The sequence below is a fragment of the Osmia lignaria genome, chromosome 9, assembly GCF_051020975.1.
Source record: "Osmia lignaria lignaria isolate PbOS001 chromosome 9, iyOsmLign1, whole genome shotgun sequence".
Lineage (NCBI taxonomy): Eukaryota > Metazoa > Arthropoda > Insecta > Hymenoptera > Megachilidae > Osmia > Osmia lignaria.
The window spans coordinates 10,923,673-10,949,679 of record NC_135040.1 but is presented as its reverse complement, the minus strand read 5'-3'; the positions used below and the strand labels follow the sequence as shown (position 1 = coordinate 10,949,679).

Genomic DNA, 26,007 nt, shown 5'->3' with positions numbered 1-26,007 from the left:
AAACGTGGCGTGTCGCGTCGATTCGAATTCAGTATGGAACGGATCTGTGTAATTAAAAAGTACACGGTGGGTTGAGAAAGAGGACGCGGTGCAAAGTGACGCACGCGGGCGTATGGTTCGCGCGCATTCCGTCACGTTTCCGTGTCTCTATATAGGTTAGGTGCGCCTCCGCGATCTCTCACATTGGCGTCGCGATGAAAATTTCATTTCTAACCGTCGCGACGCGTTTTCAACGAAACACCGTGCGGAGAAAGCAACTCCGTTTCTCTGCTGGCACATTGTTGATCGTAATGTAAATTGCACGTTTAAAAGCGGAGTTGAAGATTATTAAAGCCCCGGCACACGATTGCTGGCCAGGATATATCCTACCTCTCGGTGCGCTCGCAAATTATACACACGATCTCGTTCCCTCTCACTCTTGGCAAGCATCGTCTGAAACGTGGCTCGATCAGCCGTGACGACAAACTTGCAACTCTCGGTTCCGCCTTCGGGCCAACTTATCTCGGGTATATCGCCAGCGAGATTCGTGCATCGCGGCCGACTTTCTGTTTCCGCCTCGAAGAACACGAGGGAAAAAATGAAGCGACGCTTGCGACCGTGTACCATCGTCCAGTGATAAAAGCAAAGAGGAAAGGTGCGTGCGGAAGCTTCCCATTCTCTGGAACGGATCAAACGAAGACATCGCCGAACCAGTGGACGATTAATAAACGAAACTAGCTCGATCGATGTTTCATTTGCATTAGAGAGCAAGAGCATCGTTTTCTATCGGTCCCCGGTGAAACAATCGAAGCACAAAGGTTCCGCGTTATTTATAACCGTTATTATTGCCGTGTAAATCGATCAGCTCGAAGCGGATTACCGCATCGCGTTCAATTGCAATCCGATCGATGCTTTGGAACGGCGCGCACGGGGGAACGCGATTACGGGAAACTGTAATAACCTTTTACTGGGTAACGAGACGCAGCGAGTCCGCTTTGCGAGGTCAGCTCGCGAGCTCCTACGACTCCGGGACACGTCGCGATCCTCGCTACACCACTGACCTTAATAACTCTCCTACGTTCCTAGCGTACCTCGATGATGACGATAGACAAGGTCTACCGTCTAGCAGAGGCAAACTCTGCGCATCAAATGTACGTATCCTCCTCTCTTTCTCTCTTACCATATATCATCCTATTCTCTTTCTCTCTCGTTACGAGCTATCTTCCTTTCCTTTTTACACTCGACGCATCTATCTTCGGATCTCTCCTGCTCGTGTGTCTCTTTCTGCGTACAAGCACACCTTACGGTCGTTCACACGAGCGCGACCGATGGAATGCACGCCGTTGTACACACAGACACACGCGTGCGTGTCCGTGGCGAGGAACCGTTAATGAATCTTGCAGTTCTTAGACCGCCCGTGCGCGTCCCGGTGAGAAGAAGGAAGAACGTAATGGGACGATTACTCGTACCGAACGTTTGTCCCTCGGTAATATGGAAATGATCCCTTCGATCGCGCGCTCTCGAGCCCGACATTTTTCCGTCGTAATCGTTGACGATCGTGTGCGTGAGAGTCGACTTTCTTGTTTCGTTCATGCAAACGCTCCATGATGTGTACCACCCACGACGTTGCCCCCGTTCCGTGAAAGAAAGGAAATGTTGATCCCCGATGCACGCGGTCTCGACCGCCTCTCCACTTGTCGCTTTTACTCGGTAAGAAAAACTAGACGAGAAGCCGAGGTCGCATTTCGGCGAAACGTTACCCCGCGCCCCCGCACCCCCGGGTCCGGCTGCTTTTCCCACACCACTTCTTTTCCCCGCGGACTAAGCGATAACCAGTTTTTCTCCCAATTTCATCGACGGTATTTACAAGCCTCGTTTCTCGCGTTCCATCGCTTTTTCTCTGAAAAACACATGACATCGGTATGTGTTCGTCACTCGAGTAAACACTTGTATCTAATCAATGGCCGGTCAGCTTGCGACAGAACGCGCACGGGCTTCGTCGCTTTTATCGCGCGACGCGTGAAAATCTAGCAACGGACGGAACGAAAAGAAAGGGAAATGCGAGGGGAAAAATTGTTTCCCTCGATGAATATCGAAAATTCCTTTGGTGTTTCTCGCGTGTCACGGGACGCGTCTCGGAGCAGGCCGAGCCAGAGAGGGTCGAAAAAGCACGCCGACGGTGGCAGGCGAGAGAGAACCACCACGGTCGGTACGTGGTTACAGGTCTGTTTGGCGGCGACCGGTGGCGGTCCACTTCTGAGAACTAACGGGTCTGTTTCGTCCCCTCTCTCGGTCTCTTTCTACCCTCCGCCTCGTCCCTGGCCCTTTCTCGGTTCTTTACCACCCGCGGCAACGGCGGCAACGCGTCGCGTCGCGTATTATACGCAGACCGGAGCGAAGCCGAATCGTGGCGAGTCGTGTGGGTGCGTGCATCGCGCATGCGTGAATGCGTGTTGGCGAGTAGCGAGAGCGCATCGTGCTGGTTGCCGCGTCGTGCGCAGCAGCGTGTGCGCAGCCCACGTCTGCGCATCGCCGTGAGCGTGACGCGCCAGCGATCACTCTCAGTGTGGTACGAGCCGTGCCGCGTTACGGTCGTTCCTTGTCTCGCGTGGCCCTCTTTATTCGTTGTTCACGGCCATGGAACGCGGTACGCGTGTGCGCGAGTGTCTGCTCGGACTGGATAAACATCCCGTGCACGGTTCGTGTCAAGGGCAAGCTCCGCGAAGACGTTCCTCGGGCCACATGTACGTAACACGGTTCGCGCGGTTGTTTGTATACAAAGAGCGTTGCCCGTGCGTCCTCGGGACGGGGAAAAAAAGGATACATATCAGTGCTTCGACGGTGTTCAACGGAAATCACAGAGCAACAGATGATAGCACCAGTTAACCAGACACGTGGTTCGAAAGTAGGAGCAAACCGTTTCGAGATACAAGAAACGGAGCGACGAAAACTCGTGTACGAGCGATGGCGGAACCGTTGACCGGAAATCGCACTACCGGTTTCTCTTCTCGAGTACGAACGCTTTTATTCGTAACGCGGTTGATGGAATTCCTGAAACGGTTCTCGGAACAACGGAAACATTCTCAATTTCGCGTAGAGCGTAAATAATGAACAGGAAAATCGTGGGGGATATAATATTCTTTACAATAAATGTAAAGAAAGGAAAGAGGAACGTTCGGTAAAATGGTAAAGAATCGCGAGGAAAGCCGAAAAAGATGTAGACGCCCCTGAAAAATACATCGAAGGAGTAACGACGAGCAACGTGGCTTTAACCGGTAATTGGACCATTCTTTTTGCCATTGAGGTAGTAATGGCCCTTGTAGCGTGGTCACGCTACACTACGGTGCGCCATAGTACTATAGAGACTTCCGGCCCGCCGCAGGAAGTGAGACACACGTGTTCAGCCGTATGTGTTCCCATAATACGGGCCTCGGCTCCTCCTCTACAGTGCGTTGCAAGTTCGATGGCCCATACGGGAAGCAAGCACGCCACGGATATATTACCGTTCCTTCTGGGAAACACGAGTCGAAGAAAAGTGAGCAAACGTCAACGATCGAGTGAATTCGCAGACGCTTAGATCCCTCACGCGACCAGACTACGATTAAGTATGTACACACACTCACGCACACGTATCTATACTTGTATTTCAGCTATACTTATCGACCACGTAACTTTCGCGAATTAATGTAAATGGAGTCGTAAAGTTTGCGATAGATCACTCTGATAGTAGAAAAGAGTATTCGTATTTTTATTTTTTTTTATATTTTCCTCGTTCTTTTAACTCACAGTCTTCGTTTCGGAAGACGAGCGTTTCTTTATAAATTCTTAAACAAGCCCACACGTAGAACATTGCGGCCCACACGATCCCGTTCGCAATCCTCTCTAATCGTCCCATTATTCCCACGAATTCGGGAAAACGAGCCTGTTATTTATCGGCGAATTTCGTTAACCTCTCCTCTCCGCCTCGGGACAGATTGCCGCGCTCCAAAATTTCACTCGTCCGCCCCCGTTGGCCAGACGTTATTATGAATGAATTTTCGGCGTTACATTCATATTTCCTGTGCCAGCGTGCGTCTGTAACAGGCACAGTGGTTCTCATCCGCGTACCCGGTGATTACCATTTCGAAAACCTGCTCCGGGGATCGCGTGCGATCGATCGAACCAGACGAGTATCCGTCAATCCGTTACGGCGAATATAACTTCTTGCGCAACACGTGAATAATCGCTTTCAATGGCAGTCGTTCGCATCGGAGCGCAGATTTTGCAGCGTGCATTCTTCTGTATCCGATGCTTTTCCATTTTTTCAATGACTCACGCGGTACTGCTCCTTTCAAGCTGTTCTATGTATTCCTCTTTCACGAAGAATGGGATTTATGAATAATTAAAATTACGGTATCTACATTTTAATAATCGGAGATTTTACTATAATAATTTTCATTGCATTAAAGATTTTCTGTTAAAAAAATCATAGTCAGGAGTGAAAAAATCGTAGTTTCACGATGAGCGAATGTACCTACTCGCCCTTACGTGTTTCCTGTTTCTCACCGTACGTTCTCACCGTGATCGCGATCTCTGATAGTTGGGTCGATCGTCGCGAATACTGTAGGAGGCTGAGTTAAGGACACACGTGTATGGAATGTCGTTCTCGGAGTTGACTCGCTCGAATCGCGACCACCGCGTTTCGTTCCTTCTCGGGGCATGTACCGACGCTTTCGTACCTCCGCGTCGTGTCTCGTGTCAAACGACACTTTTCAGCGTTCGGTTTCTATACGGTGCACGGTCCCCTGGGATTTCTTCGTACAGCAGTAATTAATTTGAGAAAAATTTCGAATCGTCGCGTTAGGTGCTCTCTGGATAATTTGATAGATCATGGTTATCTAGTTAGGACGTTGAGAAATAAAAAAAGGAGGAAAATTCGTCCTGAAATGCTAGAGCACACTCGAAGACGGAGGACAACGAGACTCGAAGGAGACCTTCTTCTCAAGTTCATCGCTCCCGCGCATGTGCAAACACGAGGCATTCATGTGCCCTTTCTCCGCATTATTGTCGGCGGTCGCGCGTTAATAGGACCCTTCTCGCCCTTCTGCCGTCTCCCCTTACGAGAGACACGACGTTCCCGCCCTCCTGTGGGAAGATATACGATAGTACCCACGTTACCCAGCGAGGATATCCACTCCGGCTTCCCTGCCTTCTCTTTCCTTTCCATCTCCTTCTCGCGCTCCTCTACTTCCGACCATTCGAACCGGGTTAACGCGGTGCATCGTTTATCCACGAATTGTTGTATTATCATTTGGAAAATTTTTCGCCATCCGAAAGGAAAAATATATATAAATGAACGTACACAGAACAGTTGTAACGGGGTGAAACCCAGGGTGCCGTTGATTTATGAGCGACCGATTTTTCTTGCTCGTGCGTGCCGTTTCCGAGAACACCGAGCCGTCTGAACGCGTCAAAAACGGAGGCGTCGCGGGTATTTCGGTCCAACAAAGCCAAGCTGATTAAATACGCGATCGTGGTTAGCGTGCCGGCAATAAAAGCGTCGCGCCATAGCTCGCGTTTACGGCTGCTTCTCCGTCCTAGACTCGTTCGGACTCCTCCCCGCTTCTATTATAATATCGAGCCGAGTGCGCGAACAATAGATCCCGATAGCTATGATATTCTACCAGAGTGGTTTCAAAATATCGCTAGCAAGGAGTTAAATTATGGCAGGAAAAAGGCTTCTTATCAGTTACGGACCTTTGGTCCGAGGGTATTCGCGGCGTCAATCATCGTGTGACCCTCTTATTCGTAGCTTCTCTATTTCGCTGTCGGTGTTGACAGTCGGCCGGCGCTGGTCGGTGCGGTTGCAACGTGGGCGGGAGGGTATACTTCGGAGGTTGTTTCTAATAATATCAAAACAGAATTACGCGCGTTGCTGCGTGCTCCTACAAAGGGTTCTACGACATATATCGGGTTTCCAAGGATTCCGGTGCGTCATCGCGACCGATTCGAATGTAGGCGCGAACGGGGCGCCGGCGACGATGCTACTTTATGCGAAACGGTGGCGCGGGTTTAACGTATCTACATTTTCTCTCTGACAGTAAATTGTAACTTTGTGCCTGTAACCGTGACATTAAGTGTCATGATTTTAGTCGGTCGCGGTAAGTAGAAATCGGTACCGCATCGGCAGTGGATTTCGCGTGGCGATATTAAAAATGTCACGGTGTCGGATGAAAAGGCTCCATGGATTCCAGTGTCACACGATAGCATACCCTTATACAGGTCGAGGAACGGAACGTGGCCGTGGGGCACGTTGTTTACGTCGCGAATGCGAAAGGAAAAAGGGGTAGAGGGGGTCCCGTGTGTTAGCATCGAGAGAGAAACGCGTCTTCGGCAAGGAGCGTTTAGCGCAGTGGGCGCTCCCCTCCGTATTTCTTCACCCCACCGCCCCCATCCATCCCGTCCCTGCACCCTTTTCTCCCTTCTCTCTCCAGCGAGACGGTGGAACGAGGACGAACTGCACGTTGCCCCCGGAGTGCATGCACAACGAGGACAGACGAAGCGTGTCTGAGTCGCTGGCCGCCATGACAGAGCGGAATGCATGAGAACGCAGAGCTACTGACCCTCTTGTCCTCCCCTATCCCCCCTCTTTCTCTCTCTCTCTCTCTCTCTCTCTCCCCTCTCGGCAATGTCTTCGTTCCTCTTTTGGTCTTTCGCGTTCCATTCTATCGCGCTCCGTCGCTCGCGAACCCCACCCCACCCCTTTAATCTCCATATCAATCCCACTCGCCGAAACTGGAGTGTCTTTAAGCGCGCCGATTTGGAATTTTTTCGACCCCCCCGTGACACCCTGCCGTCCGTCGATCATCAACGGTGAGAAACATTTTCCTCGAGTTAGAAGGCGCGGGGGGCATTGAACCGTGCCCGTGAAAACGTTATTACTTGCGGCAATTTTAATTCCCCTTCCTTGCGAATTGATAGTCCTCGAGCGTGATATTCTTCGCACGTGGACGTCTTTCCAGGCCGTACACACACACGCTGCTCGAAGCGAAAGGGTTAACTGGAGTAGTAGTTGTTCGAGGCGTGAATTTCAAGCGGAATGTCACGTAGCAGCTAGACGCGACACGAGACACCTCCGACGAATACCGGGCAGCATGGGAAAGCAGCAAAGTCGCCGTCGTCGTCGTCGTCGTGATCGTCAGGTGCTGGCTGACTGGCTGTCGGCGAGGCAGTCGTGTGCCAATCGGTCACATAACGGTCGCACGGTCGTAACACGACCGCCGTCGCTACCGTGTGACGTCAAGAGATTGACGACCGACACTGTGACAACGGCAATCATTCATGGGCTAGGCCGTTTCCAGGAAAACTGTACCCATAGAATGCTTCTATGTTTTATTTATTTACTTATTTATATACTGACTAATATGGTTTAGTGCTAGGCTAGTCTATCGTGACAATTTTATAAGGATACATGGTTCTAAAACTAAAGGCTCATGGGGATCGATCCTCCTTTCTCAATGTTCATACAGTTCCTTTGATGATTAAAGTTCGGACGGCGGACCATGGAGAGAACGCAATTTAAATTTAATATCGTGTTTTATATTATTTTCATTTTCGAAATTTCACATCGTTCCTTTAAAAAGTATTCTTCCAATATACATACGATTGATTTAGGCTCCGCCGATCAAGGGGTAATAATTTTATATAAAAATATTAGATCTGCAATTAGTCTACGAGTGCCTAAGGTCGACACTATGATTATAGATTAACATTCTAATGCTAGCTAATTTTTTTTTCTGATTTTCTATTAAATGCCTAAGTCTTTGATTTCACTTAGAACAAAATACCAGGTTGTCATCTAATTTTAATTACTTTAGATACTCGTTAGTCCAGAGTTCGCTAGATACACTCTCTCCGTATGTTTTCCTTTCTAAAACAGCGACCATGTGACGCAACTGGCACGGCCTTGCGAGACGATCGTTGCAGATCTAAGATCGGTCTTAGCTAATGCACGTTCGTTTTCATTATTCCGCGATGAAATAATATTTCTTCGAGTTCCAACGGGTATACCGTCATCCAAAGGTTAAAGAGACAGAGTGAGAGAGTGAGAGAGAGAGAGAGTGAAACGAAAGGAATTTTCTCGGGCATCGTTCGCGTTTATCAGGTTCTACCACCTGCAAGTTCGCGGAGGAATTCCGCTGCGAGCGTCCTTGATCCGGTATCAGCGCGAGCAACAGCGGAGAGGACTGGACGCGGATTCGAGGCAGGGTGGAAGTTTCGAGCGCGCCTTAACGCGGAGACGGCTCTCTTCTCGTTGGGTCGTTGACTCTGCGTTTCTTGTTTCTTCGAATCCTGGGCCCGGTCCCCGTCCTCGTACCAGCTTTCCCTCTCCTCTCTTCGTTCACTCTTCATCCCGTCTTCCTTTCTCCCTTTCTGACTCTGCTAAATCCCTGTCTGTGCGTTGTCGGTCCCTCTGTTTCCCTCGCCGTTCTTCCCACTCTCCGCTCCCTGGTGTGCTCTCCTTCTTCTGGACCGCGTCGTTCGTCTCTCGTTTTTCGTCGGTGCACGCGGATGCTTCTTCTACTCCACCGTTCCTGCCAGACAGTAAACAACGCCACGCCGTGCCCTCTCCCTCTCTTTCTCTCTCATTCATATCTCGCGCGAGCGTATCCCGAATTATTTGGATGCCGACGTATTTCGCCCGGCAGGAACGGGGCCGCGCATGCAACCAGGGAGAGAGACTACGCCCGAGACTGCTCCGCGTTGCTCACGATCCGCGCATTTTTTTCCCCTGGCTAAATTGTAAAAATACCGTGGCCCGACCCTAGCGGAAGCGGCGCGCTTGCCTCGCGTATCCGTGAATCGAGACGTCAATGAGGAAAGCGAGTTTCCGCCGAGCTCTTTCGGAATTTCCTCTCTTTTTTCTCGCGTGCTTTGCAATCGCATCCGTTTGTAAACCTCTCGTGTACAAGTTTGAATTTCTTTTATTATTTCGATGATTTTATAATTCGAAGAGGAAATTCTATCGTCCCTACTCCGGCGGGGCAATCGTAAAACCGCGATCGCGGCGATGAATGAAAGGGAGACGACGCGTTGGTTCTGCCTTGAACGCGAACGCTCGGCAACTCGTTCCGTTTCGTTGGCCTGTAACGAAGAGAAAACGATTAGAATCCGTATTGGAACACCTGGCACCTATCCGCGGCCTCTTCCGAGAGTCCGTTCAACAGGTGCTCGTCCATCGTCGCTCGTGTGTGAGTCGGTTGAAAAGGAAGCCGAGAAGGAGGTAGACGCGAGGTGAAGGCGAAAGAAGTCGATGGAGAAAAAGAAGATGCTAATTGGAGCGGCTTGTAGCGTCCAGCAGCGCGTGTTAACACGACTTCCAGGTACTCGGCTTCTCGGCTTCTTCGTCTTCCCTCTTGGATGAATACTTTCCAGTAGGTGCTTCCGGCTAGAAGACTCCGGGCGGCCTGCATCAAAGAGTCTTTTGGAGCTCTCGAATGCAAGCCGATGGATGGAATGCGCGCTGTTGGAAGCAGAGGGACGAGGAGGGAGGAGGAGGAGAGCACGGAAGAGAGGTGTGACAGGTATATAGCTCGCACCAGAGAAAATATTCGGTGACGAGCAGAGAGGCCCGAAAGAAGGGAACCGCTTTTCGAGAGACTATGAATGATGTGCTCTCCTCTCGGCCCCTCCTCTCACCGTCACCTTCTACTCCGTTTTCTCTCTCGTTTCGACCCCACGCGCGTCTACCTCGCTTTCTGCCACCTTTTTCTCTCGTATACACCCGTTAGTCGGACGCGCTGGACAAATATTTGCTCGAATTCAGGGCGACCGCTCGTAAATTAGACGAGGAGCCCGCGAGAGATAGAGAGAGAGAGAGAGTACTCTCGGAAATTCTTCAGAGCCGTGCCCATCTTGCTAACCCCCTTGCATCGTGCTTCCTCTCATTTAGCTCCACGTTTCTCTATTCTCTCCTCTCGTATGTGTTCTCCGTGACCGCTCGTTTACCAGCAAAAGGTTTCACCAAGTCTTTGGCCTCGCCGCGACAGGAAATTAAAACTGGCTCCCTTTAAAGTAGCCCCGGTTTCCTTCGCGCCTCGGTTCCCTCGAAAATTCGCGACGCCTCCCCTGTTCGGCTCCGTTACATCCTCTAATCTCGTTCCTGATTAAAAACCAGACGATGCGTCTTGTGTATCCTACATCCGCGCTCGCATTAATGGAACCATATCGGAACTTCTCACGAATTCTTCAACCCTCCGTCCTTCCTCGCGCTATCTTTAACTTCATGAATCATACGGTTCTCGCGGCTCGTCACCAACGGATTTAGAGCTCCTTTCACGAAGCTGGCTGTAGTTCGCTCGGAATCGCGAATTTCAGATCTATTCACCGGCACAGGGGGTGGAAAATAGAAGCGTGGGTGTTGCGAGGATTTTCACAGAGCAATCCGGGTGGTGCGAGGAAGATGGAGGAAGATTGAACGAGGGCGGCAGGGAGAATGAAGCAAAGAAAGAAAGGACGACGATTGCTGTCCACGGGATGAGAAGGTGGCGGAGGAGGAGGGGTCGGTGAGGATCAGAAGCGTCTCTGGGTGGGGTTGTATGGGAGAGTGGTGTATACTGGGTGGGGGTGGGGGCAGTGGCGATGTCCTAGCGAAGGTCACGGCCGGGAATGCGGTTTGCGTCCGTCGGTCCAAAGTGGCGTGCCGCGTTGCAGAGCTTCGCTCTTTCTCCTTCGCTCCCGTGGGAACCTCTCGAACGAACCTTCCCTCTTCGTCTTTCTACTTCTGCCCGTCTCTTTTCAACTGTCGTCGGCTTGCTGGTTCTCCCGCTCGCTCGTTCGAGCCGCAGCGGCGCAGACTGCAGGAATGCACCAAATGCATCGCACTGACCGGTGCCTGTCCCATTCTACCGCTTCCACTTGTTTACTTCGGCCGTGCGGTTCTCCCCCCCGTCGCCCCGTCCCGGAGTACCTACCTCTGCGACCCTTTCTCCATTCGTTGCCGCTTCTTCCTCTACCGCTCTCAGGCCAGCAGAAGAGAGGGACTAGTTTACTGCTGCAGCCTGTATCCTTTATCCTGGCGTCCAGCACCGTTCGTCGTTCCCATCGTCGCCGTCGTCGACCTTCCCTCCCTCCCTCCTTCTCGCGCTCCTTTCTTTCCTCGTTCCACCCCCGTGCGAACGTTCACCCCTTCGGTCCGCGTGTTTCCAGCGTGGCCTTGCGCCGTACGATCCGCGGATTGTCTGTATAAGGAAAAGAGCGCGGTATGCGCTACCTTTACCGTCAAGGTTACCAGAATTCTGTGTTTCTTCTCTTTATCCTTCGAACGTTCCCACTTCCCCCCCCCCCACCGCTTTTCAACAGGTGTTCTTGTTCCCAGAAATTCTCCTCGTTTCTTTGGATAATCGAATTAGGATCGGTTTTCGCGATATCGAGGAGGCGCGCGGTGAAACGAATTCGACGAGAAAAGCACAGAGCGAAGGGACATTAACGGATTCCACGGGGCGGACGGCATTCCACGAAAGGCAGGAATTTCCTGGATCGGTCGCGGAGCGCGCGTGCTGCGTAACAAACCGATAGGGTGCAGAGACCTCGAAGGTTTGACGAACTCTTCTCGCTCTGGCCATCCCCTCGACCTAGCCGAATCCCGCCACGGATTCTCTGTCTCTCTGGCCCTGACCCACCCAAAGGATGCAGTCTCACCCTCCTGCAGTCGAGATATGGGGTGCGCCGGTGGGGAGACCGGTCTCTGAACCTATACCGGTGCGGTGGATAAGGTAGGAGGGTGGCTCTCTCACCGAAAGGGGGTGTACCTAAAGCGGGTAATTGTATGCGCGACCGTCTGGCCCCGTACATGCGCGCGTGTGTGCACGGAATTCGAGCGTGTGTCCGTAGCCTGTTTAGCAACGAGCCGACCCCGACACGGCGTGGCTCCGCTCCGCTCCGCTCGGCTCTGCTTTGCTTGACCTGGCTGGGCGAGAGGAGCGGCGGTGGGGCGTTGTGGTGGGGTGCGGTACGGTGCGTTCACTCCACAAATCAATACCCATTGGCTGCCGCGTGTGTACCAGCCGTGCACAACGAGCGAAACGTGTCACCCACCGACCCAAACCCAAAGGACGATATAGCAGCTGCACGCCCGCACGGCAGCCGGCATATGTCGGCCGATGGCCGCCCGTGTTCGCGCGCCACATCTTCTCCGTAGATCTCGCTTCCGGTCCTACGTAGACAAAAACCACCACCGCGCGTCTTAGTCGAATCTTATCGACGTTGCACCGGCGTGGCGCTGTCGCGACGCGTAATACACTCGCGCCCATTCGTTTTTCTTAATTAGTACGAACGCTCGTTTTTCGCTAACGGAGAACAATAGGATATCACCATAGGGCAGATATTTCCGGCCTGGCCAATACAGTTTCTTTTTTCGACCACCGAGTCTCGAGTTCTCTCTCCACGCTGTCTCTCTATTGTTCCGAGTCCGGGGGCTTGCTGCGCAATTACTCGGCAGCCCGCAGCAACGAATCAAATAACAATCCTACGACCATCTCCGCCGAGCAAATTTCTAATTTCCTCTCGTAGCGCCTTGTCGCGACGTTACGCGGTAACGGAGCAAGCCGAGGATGGTATAATATAGACGCTCTAATGTCGACGATCATTCTAAACGACAGCGTTTCGTTCGCTTTTGATTTTTCAATCTCTTTATTCAATTTTTCTATTTATCTCTTGAAATGTCTAAATTCGTCTTCCTACCCTTTATTAGTGATTAAAAAAATTTAGCAAAGCTCGAACTCCGTAACCCTGGGATAAAGTCGGTGTCGGGGTCGGCGCATCGTGTAACATCGGCCCACGATGTGCTCACCGCGTAACTTTGTGTGCGTGGCCGTCGTCGGTCGGCGGTGGTAGGGGACTTCATTCAGTGCGCCTCTCGCTCTACGCGGCGCGCATGCGCTGCCCTCCGCGCGTACACACGCTACTCACGCTGGGATTCCCCTCCTACTCTAGCCTTCCCTCACACTTACGCGCCACGCTCGCGCACACCAGCTCGCCTACTGTACATGGACTTTGTACTCTCGAGCCGACCTAACTCGTTCCTTCTCTTTCCCGCGAGCGTTCTAAGAACGTATCGCAAGCGGACTCTCGCCGCTTCGTTCTGCTCCGTTCTACGAGACAGCTGCGTGTGCGATCACGCACACCGTCAACGCCGTCGATCGCGAACGAACCTTTTCGAAAGAGAAAGAACGACGACGTATCTCGCGACTTGAGCGGCGGGTATGTGGGACCCACGAGGCGGGAGGGCACGGTGCGAACGGCCAAGAGTGACTGAACTGCACAAACGACGACCACACGCCGCCAGTTTCTCCTTCGTCGCGCCGCGTGCTCGAATACGCGCGCGTTTTCCAGATACACCCTTTCCTTTTCTATCTCACTCGAGCGAGCCTCTGCTCGATGATCGAGTAGAGTCGAACTGTGCGAGAATACGTTGCGAAAGAAACCGCGACGCGTCGCAATTCTTTTGTTCGTGCTGCTCCTTTTTTACCGTTGTGCAATTTAGCGTGTCGCGCGCGGCTAGAAAACGCCGTAATTTCATGTAGATTACGCTCCTGCTTTGCACGAATCGATAGGTTGAAAGGAAATTCTTGGCCGAGACAAAGATCTCTCGATTTCCGCGCGCATTCCTGTTTCTTGCGCGACCGTTTCCGGTAACGCGAGGCTCGCGTGTCATTTCCTGCGGGGAAAATGGTTGCATTCGTTGGAGGAAAGAAAACGAGCACGTAGGCTGCGATCGACAGAGATCGGTCGGTGTTCGGAGCGCGTGGTTCAAGGCAGATCGTTCCCGCTCCTCGTCGGTTGTTTACAGCCGCGAGTCGGCCGACAAAAGCGGGCAACGTCGTAGCTCGAGTTTTCTTTATCGCCAACACACCGCGCGCACCGTGTCCCGCGTGTTTCAACTTACTTTTCATTCTCAGCCGTTCCTCCTGTTCCACCGCGACCTTCTCCTTCCTCCTCCGTCCGTTTGCCTTTTTACGCTCTGCCCTCTTTAGCGACAGAGAACTCGATTCGAGTCGACTCGTAACACGCGCCGTGGCTCGCGGAAACGATAGCATGATTTACTGCACTTCGCCTCCAGAAACGTTCGCGAAATTCCTAGAAAAAAGGTAGATCGCAATCGAGTGCCGTTTCTAAAATTGGCACGCTTCGAATGAATTCGAGTCTCGCGCCTTCGCTTTTACCATTGAATGACAAACGATGAATTAATTGTCGTCTAGCAAGTGGCAATGCTCGGGCTTCGATACACCTATCGGCAGAGAAAGGAGGAGACGGAGAGAAGCAAACACAGAACCTGCAGCTAGTAGCCGGGACAGCGACGTGATTGTAAAGTGCAGTAGAATGCACTCTGACGTAGGCTCTGTATTGCTTGGCGTGGCGCGCAGCGCGTTGCATTCCCCTGCGGTGCATTGACTTTGCCGCCCCTCCTCTGCCTCGACCACCTCTATTCACCTCACATCCCCTTCTCTCTTTCACATATACACGTACACATAGACAGAACGACTGCGTCGTTCTTTCTCGCTCTTTCGCCGCTTGATCCACGCCGCCGGCCGCGTCGTTGCACTCCACCGCCTCCCCGGTGCAACCGCCTCCCGGCACAACAACAACATTCCTTCTCTCTAGAGTCCCTTCATGCCACGGAGAGCCTGCTACCAGACTCTTCTTCGTCTCTCTGTTCCGCCAGACAACGACCGCCGTACGCGCGACGAAGACCGCCGGCGTGTTTCTCCTTCGTTCGTTGTACCGCGACTCCCCGCGAAAACTGGTCGTTCGCGAATCGCGTGTACGATCGACCTCATGGCCACCAGACGAGAACTCTCCGGGCTAAAGTTTTCGTTGGTATGCATCGGAACAAGGTATACACCGTCGCCCTCTCGCATCGATTTATCGATTGCTGAACGGAGAAAGAGGCGAGTCTCTTTCGGTTCGGTTCGATCGATTTCCTCTTTCGGGGTGCTCGATCGGTGAATCGTGTACCGTCTCGTCGATTCTAGTAATTGAACCTTCTTAAATTAATAATGGCGCCTAGAGAATGAAATTTGGAAATAGCAAGAGTTGATTAAGCATCGAAATTCGCGACGTCGTTCGTCAAAGTTCCGCGTTCGAATAACTTTCCTCCGTAATGAAAACGAATGAAATGTAGGTGTCGCAGCGTTGACGAATCGACGTGTCGCGGGGAGTAGGAGGCGCGAATTATGCCCGTTTTCACGGCTCGTTTGTCTCCGTGCGAACCGTGTTACATCGATCTCTCTCGCGCGCGGCGAACGCAGCACCGCTAATTGGGTTATTACACGAAACGTCCGAATCGCCGGTGGACGCGCATAATAGGCACCCCCTGGTCTCCTCTTCGTATTTGTGAACAGTCTCGGTCTCGTGTTTACCCCCGGTGATTTTAAATTTGTCGATGATGCATTATAAGAGCTTTACGACGGACTAATTGAGCCATAAAGCTCTGTTTCTCGTTCCTCCTACTCCGACAGATTTCGCCGAAAAACCATCCAGAGGTGAACATGAATTTTGTTTATCCATCGTCTGATAATATATTAGAGTATGCAAAAAATGATATGTTAGTTAAATTTTTAGTTAAAATAGCTCTTTTAATAATTACATTGCAGCAATTCATTTATGGAAACTTTAGCGTACCCCTAATAATAATTAAACGCAGCCAGGTGTTTAAACGAAACTTTGTTAATCGTCAGGAAATAAAGAAGCTTGCTCCTCCTATCCTTTTACCTCTAAATTCTGCGTTCCGTGTTGGAAAATCTCTGCTACCCCTTTGAATTATTACCCCATTTATTACCAGAGATTATACGACAGGTTTGTCCCGTACGCCGGGGACGCACTGTTCCAAACACTTGGACCATTGTCGTGAATGAATTAAACAACATGTCGTAAACGTCGGTGTCTTGACCATTGAATATCCTTCGACAAGAACCGTGTCATTAGCGTTCTGCGTTTGGAGTAATCAACACTCGTGGCAGGTTAATTGAAAGGTATTTAAAAGTGAAAGAGGAAGCTTTTTGCCATTGTTCGAATAGTGTTACCATTTCATCGTACTAATGAAAGATTAGGTAAATGAATTTTTTAGAAAAGTTGTTAATAAAAATTTCTATGGTTATTTTGCGACAATTTTATGTCATAAATTTGTGTCAGACTTTCAAGGTTTTCAGATCGGAATTGAAATGAAAGTTGTGATTTATTTAGGGAAATTTTCTGACAAAGATGATGAGGATTTTTCTCTTTATTGTCGAGAACAACAGTACACTTTGTGAATGTAACGTTTAAAGCGATAAGCGGTATTTAGGTAGAGATTTAAATCCTGCGGCCTGTTTCGGGTCGGTGCGTGGCACAGGGACAGGTGTCCAAAAGGTGAGAAAGGACCCAGGGAAAACCCAGAAGGCGGGCAACGAAATATTTGACCTTGGCAATAAACGTTGGCGAGGGAAACGCAAGTTTCCTTTTCCTTTTACCCTGCTCGGTGGGTCATTAACGTCCACGCGATGCTACCTTCCTTTCCCAGTCCTTTCTTTTTCAACTGTTTTCAGCCTCCTTCGAACGAAAGGTTCTACGTTTATTTATTGTCGTTTAAGAGCGTGAAACCATAAACCAATTGAAGGTACGCGGGTTAATCCTCTCCGTGCTTTAAATCCACCTTCCCTCTGTTCTTCGTGTTCTTTTCTCTGTCTGTTCTTTCGAATCGTTTGATTTCTTGCCCCGTAATCGGATTTCCAACTTTTCTCTCCCTCCGCTGAGAAGAAACGTTGCAGAAATCGAACGGTATCTCGAATGTCACCCAAAGACATCTAATAAAGAATTTATCGAGCGGAATTGGGTGATGGCTTTTTATCGTTCCTTTCTTCGCAAAAGTCGTTTAACTTCTTGGGTATCGATGTAATTGGAAGAAATTTTCCACGTGCGTTATATTTGAGAATTTCAATTCACGAGCGCTGTATTTTTTGATAGATTAAATCAAAATTGAGAAAGAAACGGTGACACGAAACGTCAGAATCACGTGCAGGTACATGACACAAGCTGTATCTTTTATTTTAAATCAGTACAATCTGTCAGTATTACAGGACGAATATACGACAGATGCATACACACGACGAATAAATTTCACTGGCCCCTTTTTTGTTTCTTCCATCATTTTTCTCCGCTTCTCCTCTCGCTGTTACACGTCTGACAAAGTGCGCACCTGGTCAGAAGTACCCCTGATTTTTCTCCACCCCTGACACGCGCATCTGGATACACTTTCATAAATTTCTAAAACCTCGAGCGGTTTACGCCGGTGTGAAATTGTATTTCATTTCTCGCGGCTAATTCGTGGCTGATCCCCCTCGATATAAACGCTCCCAGGAATTAAGAAGTTGCATGGCTTCGGCCTGTTGCCGATTTTATTTTGCGGCTTCCATGGAAAGAGTTTTCTCCGAAGGAGCTTAACTCTTTTATCGTCTGAGAACTAACGCGTTTAATAGTCGCGATGAAAATTACTATCCATTTACACTGGCTGAACGGTTTGTTAACCCTTCGGTTGCGAAGGGCTGTTCAAAAATGAATTCGTTAACGCGTTTGTTCTCCAAACGATCGCAGAAAGAAGTATGTGCAATGATACGAAAGTCGCGGGACAATCGGTCGCGAAACAGGGCAATAGGAGAGGGAGAGGTATAAATGGGGTGCCTAAACAAATCTAAGGGGGTAAAGAAAAAACCGTGTGAAGACGAACCCGTGGAAAGTCCCGTACGTGGAAGCCGGTATCCTCGTCGCGAGTCTGTCGAGTGGCGGAACCCTAGCCTTTTCTCGACCCTCGTCGTTCCCCTTCGTAACAGAATGAACCCTGATGCGCGAGGGTCGGGGAGAGGCGCATCAAAGGGCGGTTTCTGGGCCCATGGGAATTTATCTTGTCTCGCTGAATTCGTTCCTTGCCTTCTTGAGAAAAATCCTCTCAACTATTCGCGTTCATAGTTTAGAATCTTGGAACTTTCACGAAAAATTATGAAAACTGTATGAAATTTCTGTGCATCGCCATGTTTCACGAGTTTTTTTTTTATAAGAAAGGCACATTTTCGACGCGTGGAACGTCGACGCGAATGTGGGTCGCTCGCGTCAAAGACGAGGTCGAGACGAGGCTTTGTCGTTCGGCTTGCTTCTTGAGATAACAGCTGACTTCCGGTGGGTAGAAAGCAGCAGTCAACTTGTCTGTGACACGGGTGAAACGTCGTCGATTGCCGCGATGTGTTTTTGCTCGACGAAGCGGAGAATATTGTCTTCGTCGAACGGTCAATTGGCTCGGATTAGGAGCGCAGCCCTTATTACGTGTTCTTCTGTTAGGCTTCCGTTTTGTTGCCGAACTTTTTGGAAATACTCAACCAATCAACTAATATAATACAATTTTATAATAATTAAGTTAATATCTAAAATTTATTGCAAGAAAATTTGACATTTGAGAAAGATTAGGGGTGCCATTTTTGGTACCATTGTCAATGAATATATTTTTTATCAAATTGGAAGAAATGAATAAGCTTTATTTCTAAATTAGTTATGTGTGATCGATGAAAACATTTTTATCATTGCTTCGGCCTCACGACAGTGCATTATGTCCATTTCTTCAATGTCGCCGTAAAACCACCGGCAAATCCACTTTTCTTCGTTCGAACGGGATACACGAGACACGCGCACGCGACTCGAATACAATGTATCCCGAAGAGTCTGCACGCGATGCCGAAGACACGATATATCTTCCCATGGATTTCCTCCTGTTCCTTGCGCGCTCGTAAACACCCCTCGCGAGATCTCTTCTCCTCTCGCTTTCGTTCCAGCCATTCGTTTTCGAACTAGTTAATGGAATTTCGCGAATTCCACATTGGTCGCTTTCAAGTTGTAAAATCAATTCGTAAAACGTTTTAAAAGAATTAATTTGAAAATGTTAGAAAATATTTCAATCTTTGCTATAAAACTTAATTTAAAGAAAATAAGTCTATTTTTATCATTGCTAAGATTAAACAAATTTGTGATATCCAACAAGCAGATGTCATTAGAAAAATGTTCTTTATGTAGAGATTAATCTTCAGCAAATACCCGGTGGATCGGAAAGCGAATTTCTGGTCGGATCGACTCTCCCTTAAAATCGAAAGCAGCCCCCGAAGTCGGTTCGGTCACGGAACCGTCGTCTTCCCTATCGATCTTATACACGAGCCATCCCGAAGCACGATCATGCGCAGAAGTCACTGCGAACAAGGGTTGTGCTTCATTTTTGGGCCAGAGGGGGTGCTGGGTCCCGAGTCGCGCATCTTCCTCTCCATTTCGAAGAGCGATCACCAAAGGACCGATCACCGATCGGTAACCACGTTGGATATCCTCTCTCGAACGTGTTATTAATGTTCGGTCAGAAAATACCGATGGAAATTATTCGAGAGAGGCGGACAGGGTTACGCGAAGGAAGAGTGGCTCGTCGTTGCCCTCGTGGATGCCGTCGTCGTCGTCGACGTCGGCGGCGGCCATGTTTGCGCCGGCACAGTAGGCGTTCACGGGCGGTACCATCCCTCCACCCGTTCTCCAACGACTTTGGAGAACGGCCTACCCCCACCTCGGTCCGTCTGCTAAACTTCTGGTGGGGCACCGCAAACGATCATCCGTTGGTGCCGGTTCTACCCCCCACCATACGCCCGTCTCTCCTCCGACCTCTCCTCCTTGCCGACGACCCGGTTCCTTCCGTCTTTCTCTCTCTCGTTCCCCGTAGTCGTAGTCGACCCGTCTCTCGATCGCCGCCAGCGCTCTCCTCGACGATCCCCCCCACCAAACTTCAGTATCCATCCGCACGCACCAGGATCTGGAGAGGGTAACCCACCACCACCATCCTCGCTAATAGACCAAGTGGGGGGAAGTCTTGCGAGAACGCAAAACGAAGAGGATCGAATCCTCGTATCTTCTTGCATTCCTCTCTTTCTTATTTTTTTCTTTTCTTTTTCGATCTCTTCGCGTCTACTTCAAACGCTCCATTTAAGATTCTTTTTATGGAATCATGTGGAATAATCTATCTTATCAATTTTAATGTCTTTGATATAGAGGATGTTAATTAAAATTTTAGCAATTTCGAATTTTGGTGATTGATTAATTATAAAACTAAAACGTGTTTATTTTAATTTCATTTTTATTTTATATTTCCATTTATATTTCCATTTTTTAAATATAATAATATGTAGAATAATTATATTTGTCATATGATGCTTTTTTCAATCCTATTATATACAATTGTTATTTTTTTATTTTGTTTTCCATTTTGTTGGAGTTGCGATGCTATATTTCGTTAATCTACTTAATTCTACCCTCGCATGCTTTTTTTTCTCCCTCTTTCGGTTGATTTCTTGATGCCGCCTCGATGGCCGACTAACAACCACTGACGCACGCTCCCTTTTCGGTTACCCCCACTAACAGTTCTGATTGGCCCCTACGGTGTACCCGATCGTTAAGATTCGGTGAAGTCCGGCCGCTTCGGCAACTTCTTCCTACCCTCCGTTGTTCGGAAGTTGGGCGAAATTAGCCTAGGGAAAAGTTGGCCGATCTAGGGAATGTTGGGGGCCGCGCGAACGATTCGAGCCTCGTCGCCGCAGTTCATCGTTCCTCGTTAAAACTTCTTCGCCTCCCGCGAACTTCTTCCGTTTCCCGTTAATTATCGTCCCGCGATGGTATTTGCATTTTGACGATTCTGCCGAGAGAATGTAATTTTCCGAGGGTAAATCTTTCCTTTCTTTACCGACCTGTCGAACGTATCTCTCCCGATGATATCCGTTGAAAAGATGATAATTTATTACGTTTTTAAGGTGTAAAGAAAGGTTCAATGTAAATTTGCGCTTTCGAAAGGTTATAGAAATGAAAAATTGTATCTCTTTTACGATTAATCAGAAGAATACACAGCATCGTCTAACCCATTTTCTACCATTTTCTGTTACAGACAAAGAATCGGAAGAATTTTGGTAGAAACGTTCCGCACTGCCGCTAACAATGGAACGAAACTTAACGTCAATGAAATTATGCAGTCGGTGCAGCAGATCATTCAGGATCCTGGTAAGTTCCTAAATTAAATGTATCTTGTTAACGTAGAAATTAGAATTGTCTGCATCAATCCAAATCTAAAACGATTTTACAAAAATTAAAGAAAGGAACCTGTACCCTACTGTTTTATTAGAGTTTAGAATTTTTCTTCGCACGAAATTTAATTAATAACCAAAATATTCATGATTATTTTATAACCGAGGTAATTAAGTACTTCAGATGTTCAACTTTGATATGAACGTAAAAATGTCCAAAGAATGGAGATGTAAATCTAAATAATAAATTCTTAAATATATGTTTTTAGCTTGTTAATACTTAATCAATAAATGTCGACAGAAGTGATGTAGATACTTCAAGAAAAGTACGATTATAGTTTTCCTGAAAAGTAGAAAGTTTAAGATCTGTCATTTTGTCGAGTTTAGTCGCTCTAGTGTTAAATTATCCACTTAAAATGAAACACGGTCTTAGCACGTAACCTGTTGAGTGTCCTTTATTCGCACCCCATAATTGCAAACTGCACAAGCATACCGTTGCATTATTCCGCAAATTGCACTGCTGTATTGTTTGAGTGCAAGACACGAAGGATTGAAAATAATTCAGAGCCAAATCCTTGACATGTTGCAGTTTATAAATATAATTTGCTAATATTTTTTTTGTTTGCCAATTTTTATGCTGATTTTATCTTTGCATTTCGTTTTCGCTAATCAAAGCACGTAAGTTTTGTAACTAGCACTTTGCACGCTTTCTCTTCGTTTATCATAAATTTTGACAAAAACGAAAAATAAGGCGTCATCGTCCAAACTTAAAGAAATCAAGTTCCTTAATGTAACATAAAAATGGCTTTTTACATGCAATTGATGAAAATCTGTTCACACTATTCCGGCAACGAGGAAGACGGCGATTTGTACATTGCCACGATGCTTGAGAAAGGTTGCACCCTATAGAACAACCTTTTAATTAAAACTAAGAATACTGAAATTACCTCTGCAGGTTGAAACTTTCAGAAGGTAGTTTCGAGGTTTTCATATAATACTAGAGCAATTCAGAATTTCTTATTTTAAATTACAATAATTAATAAATTACAAACGGTAACTCCGGTTTCCTTGGAAAGTTCCTGTTTCGGGGGATTCGCCATTTGTTTTTCCGCTCATTCGACTCGTTTTCCACGAACGAAGACGCGTACATCGGGGTAGTTTAAAAATAGAAGATCGCGTTCTTGAGAGAAGACAGAACGCGTAGGTGAAGAGGAGGGTGGATAAATGATGATGAAACCAAGTTACGGGGTTACAGACGAGGCTGTGTGTTACTGTACGAGGTGACGACAAGATTGTCCCCGCTTTTCGGTGCAGCGCGTGCCTCACCGGAAGTCCCTGGTGGTTTCCGTGCGCCTAGTATTTACATGGGGACGCCGTAACACGGTTTACTTTTTCATCCGGCCCACTTCCAGCAGAATTTGAAGCGAAACACACTGCGTTCCGTTGAGGAATATTAGAACTTCACCGTTTCTTTAAGTTCTTGATGAAATTTTCAATAATTTTTTAACACGAAATTGCAAAAAATTTAATATAAATTAATGACAAAATCGAAACGAAGGCACGTAGAATATAAGAACCGTGGCACTGTTGGTTAACGCCATTCGTCTACGGTACCATAAAACTTTAATGCCAGGAATACCCCGACATTCGGCCGCAAAGGATCAATACCGATTATGTTAGAACGAAAATACGTACTGAAACAAATAAAAGACATCATAAACCTTTTGAGGTTTTTCCAAGGAGGATATAAAAGCAGGTCGGAAATAAGTTTTCTAATTGAACCGAAGTCAGCAAACTATGATCGCTATGATCACAAGTCGGTTTCTCAAACAACTCAATAGCAATAAATAATAATCATCATAGGTATCGTAGTAATAAATCAGTTGGCATCCTGCACACAAGAAGAATTTGCCATTTATAGTTAGAAAAACGAAATAATTCAATAGCCAAAGGCTATTGTCCCGACGAATAGTCGAAACCGCCCTCACAGAAATTTATTTATTTTATTGTTCTAACGTATTCTGCGAAAAGTGCTTTTGGAACCGTAGTTAAACAGAGGTCTTTTGAAAAATCGAGATCCTTTCGCAGAAGGAAAAATAGGATCGGCGATCGGCAGCGACGTTTTCGAGTAGGGATGGTTTCGCAGGATCGTGTGATGGTGTGCCGTGTTCAAAGGAACGTCCGTGACGTTTCGTCGATGAGTATCTCTGTGAAACGTCGCCGCAGAAAAAGAAAGAGAGGGATAAACCTTTGAAAAAGCAGCAGCGACTACGGGCCGGCGGTGATCCTTCCGCGAAAAACGTTTTCTTTTTACCTGGGCCGCTTCGAGGAAACGTGGAAAATGACGCGCCACTGCGTTTTCATCCCACTAATGGCTCCTTTCTTTTCTGCGGACCTTCGAAAATACTTTAAGACCGGCTACGACGGCCTCGTCGCGTGAAACAAACGTGCACCGCATGGTCCCCTTTATTATTTCCGATGCTCCGTTAATGCGCCTCTCTCGGGCGACAATGGGAATCGTAGGAATTGCAAATAAACTTGATCGATCGTTTCTGTCGCACGGTTGTCGTCATTTTTTTTTTTTTTTTTTTTCAGTTCTAAAGACCCGAAACTAAACGCAGTCCTGGGTTTAGAATCGGTCGACTTAAAATGAAGGACAAAATTCGGGAATAATAATTATAATATTTAGACACACCTTACATTTCTATTTGATTTACAAATTTCTTAAATTCTCAAATGGATCTTTTAATTTAAAATACCAACAATTCTCCTGATTTTTATAATTGAAACCAAAAATACTCGAAGCATTCTCGTAGCACGTTGAGCAGGAAGAGGAAGATCTTGTAAACTCGTTTCGGGGGAAGTCGAGGGCGGGAATCGTGTCCTAAGCCGTCAGGCGTCTCTCAAGGGATGCAACTGTGTCAAACAGAGGTGCATCCTGATACGCGGGATCCGAAACGAGCGTGTCGCACACCGGTCGATGCTATTTTTAGGCAACGATTTCAGGCTGAAGGAACATCTTGGCTGTAACACGTGCCACGATCGGTGTTTTTCCGTGGCTCGATCGAAACTAGCTACGAAGGGTGGCTGACGATCGACCTCTCGAAGATCCCTGCCCTCGAGGGCACGCGACACACGCGCTTTCTCTCCAACGCGTTCACGTATTTTTGGACGAGCAAATGCATAGGGGAGCGTGAAACAGGCGCCCCTTTTCCTTCGAAGGACGCCAGTTGCCGAGTTTTCCTTACCATATGTGGAAGGATGCGAGGAAGCTCGTTTACGGAGACATTGACGTTTCCTCGACTCTCCTTTTCCCTCCTTTATTCTCTTTTATTTTTGGTCGAGGATGAGGAAATGCAGCTTGCGCCTTCGGAAGGAAACAACTTCGCGCCTGAAACTACTTCCTAATTTGTTCCCGTAAATGGCGACAATATAAATTATAGAGAATTAACCAAGTTGAATCTCGCTTTTATGATTGACGACGTTCAGAAGCAAACTGATTCCTTTTCACGTTTACAAGAATGAAAGACCGGTAACAACGACGCTTCCTCTGGTTACTCTGATAAGAATGCAACGAAGCCAATTGTTTCTGGAAAAGCGGAAAAGGGTGAACGGTTGTTGTTCCGTGAAGATGGTTTTCATACCGATCCGACTGGCATTTTCTATGCACCGTCCACTCATTATCAGAACGGGTGGGTGTCTCGTTATCGTACCAATAAAATCGATAAGGTAAATCAATCTTCTCTTCGTAACTGGATTTGTCTTCGTAAAACTAATATAAGGAGAACGTAGAATTATTGGTTAAGAAAGTGAAACGTTTTCCCGCTAAAAGTTCGCGCCACGTGGTCGAAGGCGGGTAGCACGGGAAAATGGAAGAAGTAGGATCCTCTGCGAATACCAATGGACAATGAAGCCGAATCCCAGGAAAAACGATCGACAGGATGTGAACGAGAGAGACGAAATACAGCAAGGTAAATAATCGGTGACGCTTAATCCTGAAGGAACCCAGCGGGATATTTTTGGCGGGATCTTGTCCTGGACAGAAGGCGCAAGGAGAGTAGGCGGAGGAAGAAGATAAGACCCAGCTCGTGATTAATGGACCAGGGGCTGTGCTAAAGGGAAACAGGGGAGAGACCAGCTTCTTGTTCGTATCGGACAGGAAAGGAAGACTAAACCAATAATACTGTTTTCCCAAAAAATTATTATTCAAGTTTATATTAATACAAAGTTAAAAAAATATTGAACAATTATTTTAGCTTAGAAAATAATTGTTTATTTACATTATTATGATATTTCATTTTTGAGAAAATTTTAAATTGATCTGCATGTAGGTACGTGAAAATTCATTTTTAATAGAAAAGATGAATATTTTTCTAAATGTTCTTTTACTAAATTCTGGTAAAATGGTTCTATTAGTTGAGTTTTGTAAGGGCGGTGGCAAAGAGAGAGGAAAAAAAGAGTGAGACAGGAAAATGGAGGGAAAAGCAAGCACGTGCTCGTATGGTGGGCCTGACGAAGGGCGAGCAAAGTAACCGGAAGGAGAACCCTGTTTTGCTCACGGCCACCTCCTACCCTTTTCGAGGTTGGGCCTTCTGGTAGTGGGGCAGCTACCCTCACTATCCCCACTCTAAAATAGAAAAGTCCAGAGAACCAGGAAGGTGCATTTCCCGCGACAAATAGTCGACCCTTCAGTTGCACCCACGCTCTCGTTCGGGAATGTGCTATTTTCTTCGATCTTCTTCAATTTTATCGCCCTTCGGAACTTGGTCTTTGCATTTTCCCGCCTTTTTGAAATAGTTACATCTACAGTCTTCTATCATACCTAATTGCAATTCGTAACAGAACGCAGAGAAATTCAAAATTACATTTTAACTCCAATTCGAGGGTTCAATTTTGGAATCTCTCTGATTCAGAATTAGAATTGTTG

The 26,007-nt window shown here is 47.8% G+C and overlaps 1 protein-coding gene across 6 annotated transcripts in view; it reads left to right on the top strand.

Annotated features, from left to right (window-relative positions):
• Nucleotides 1-26,007, top strand: part of LOC117608677 (serine/threonine-protein phosphatase 4 regulatory subunit 1) — a 112,064-nt gene that overhangs the window by 76,988 nt on the left and 9,069 nt on the right. For 5 of the 6 annotated variants that reach the window (XM_034334150.2, XM_034334157.2, XM_034334167.2 and 2 more), the window contains one exon: nt 20,945-21,057. In XM_034334150.2, coding sequence (XP_034190041.1) covers nt 20,945-21,057 — 113 coding nt within the window. Of the gene's footprint in view, nt 1-2,543; nt 3,585-20,944; nt 21,058-26,007 lie in introns of those variants that run through there. The other variant, XM_034334195.2, reaches the window with a different exon arrangement.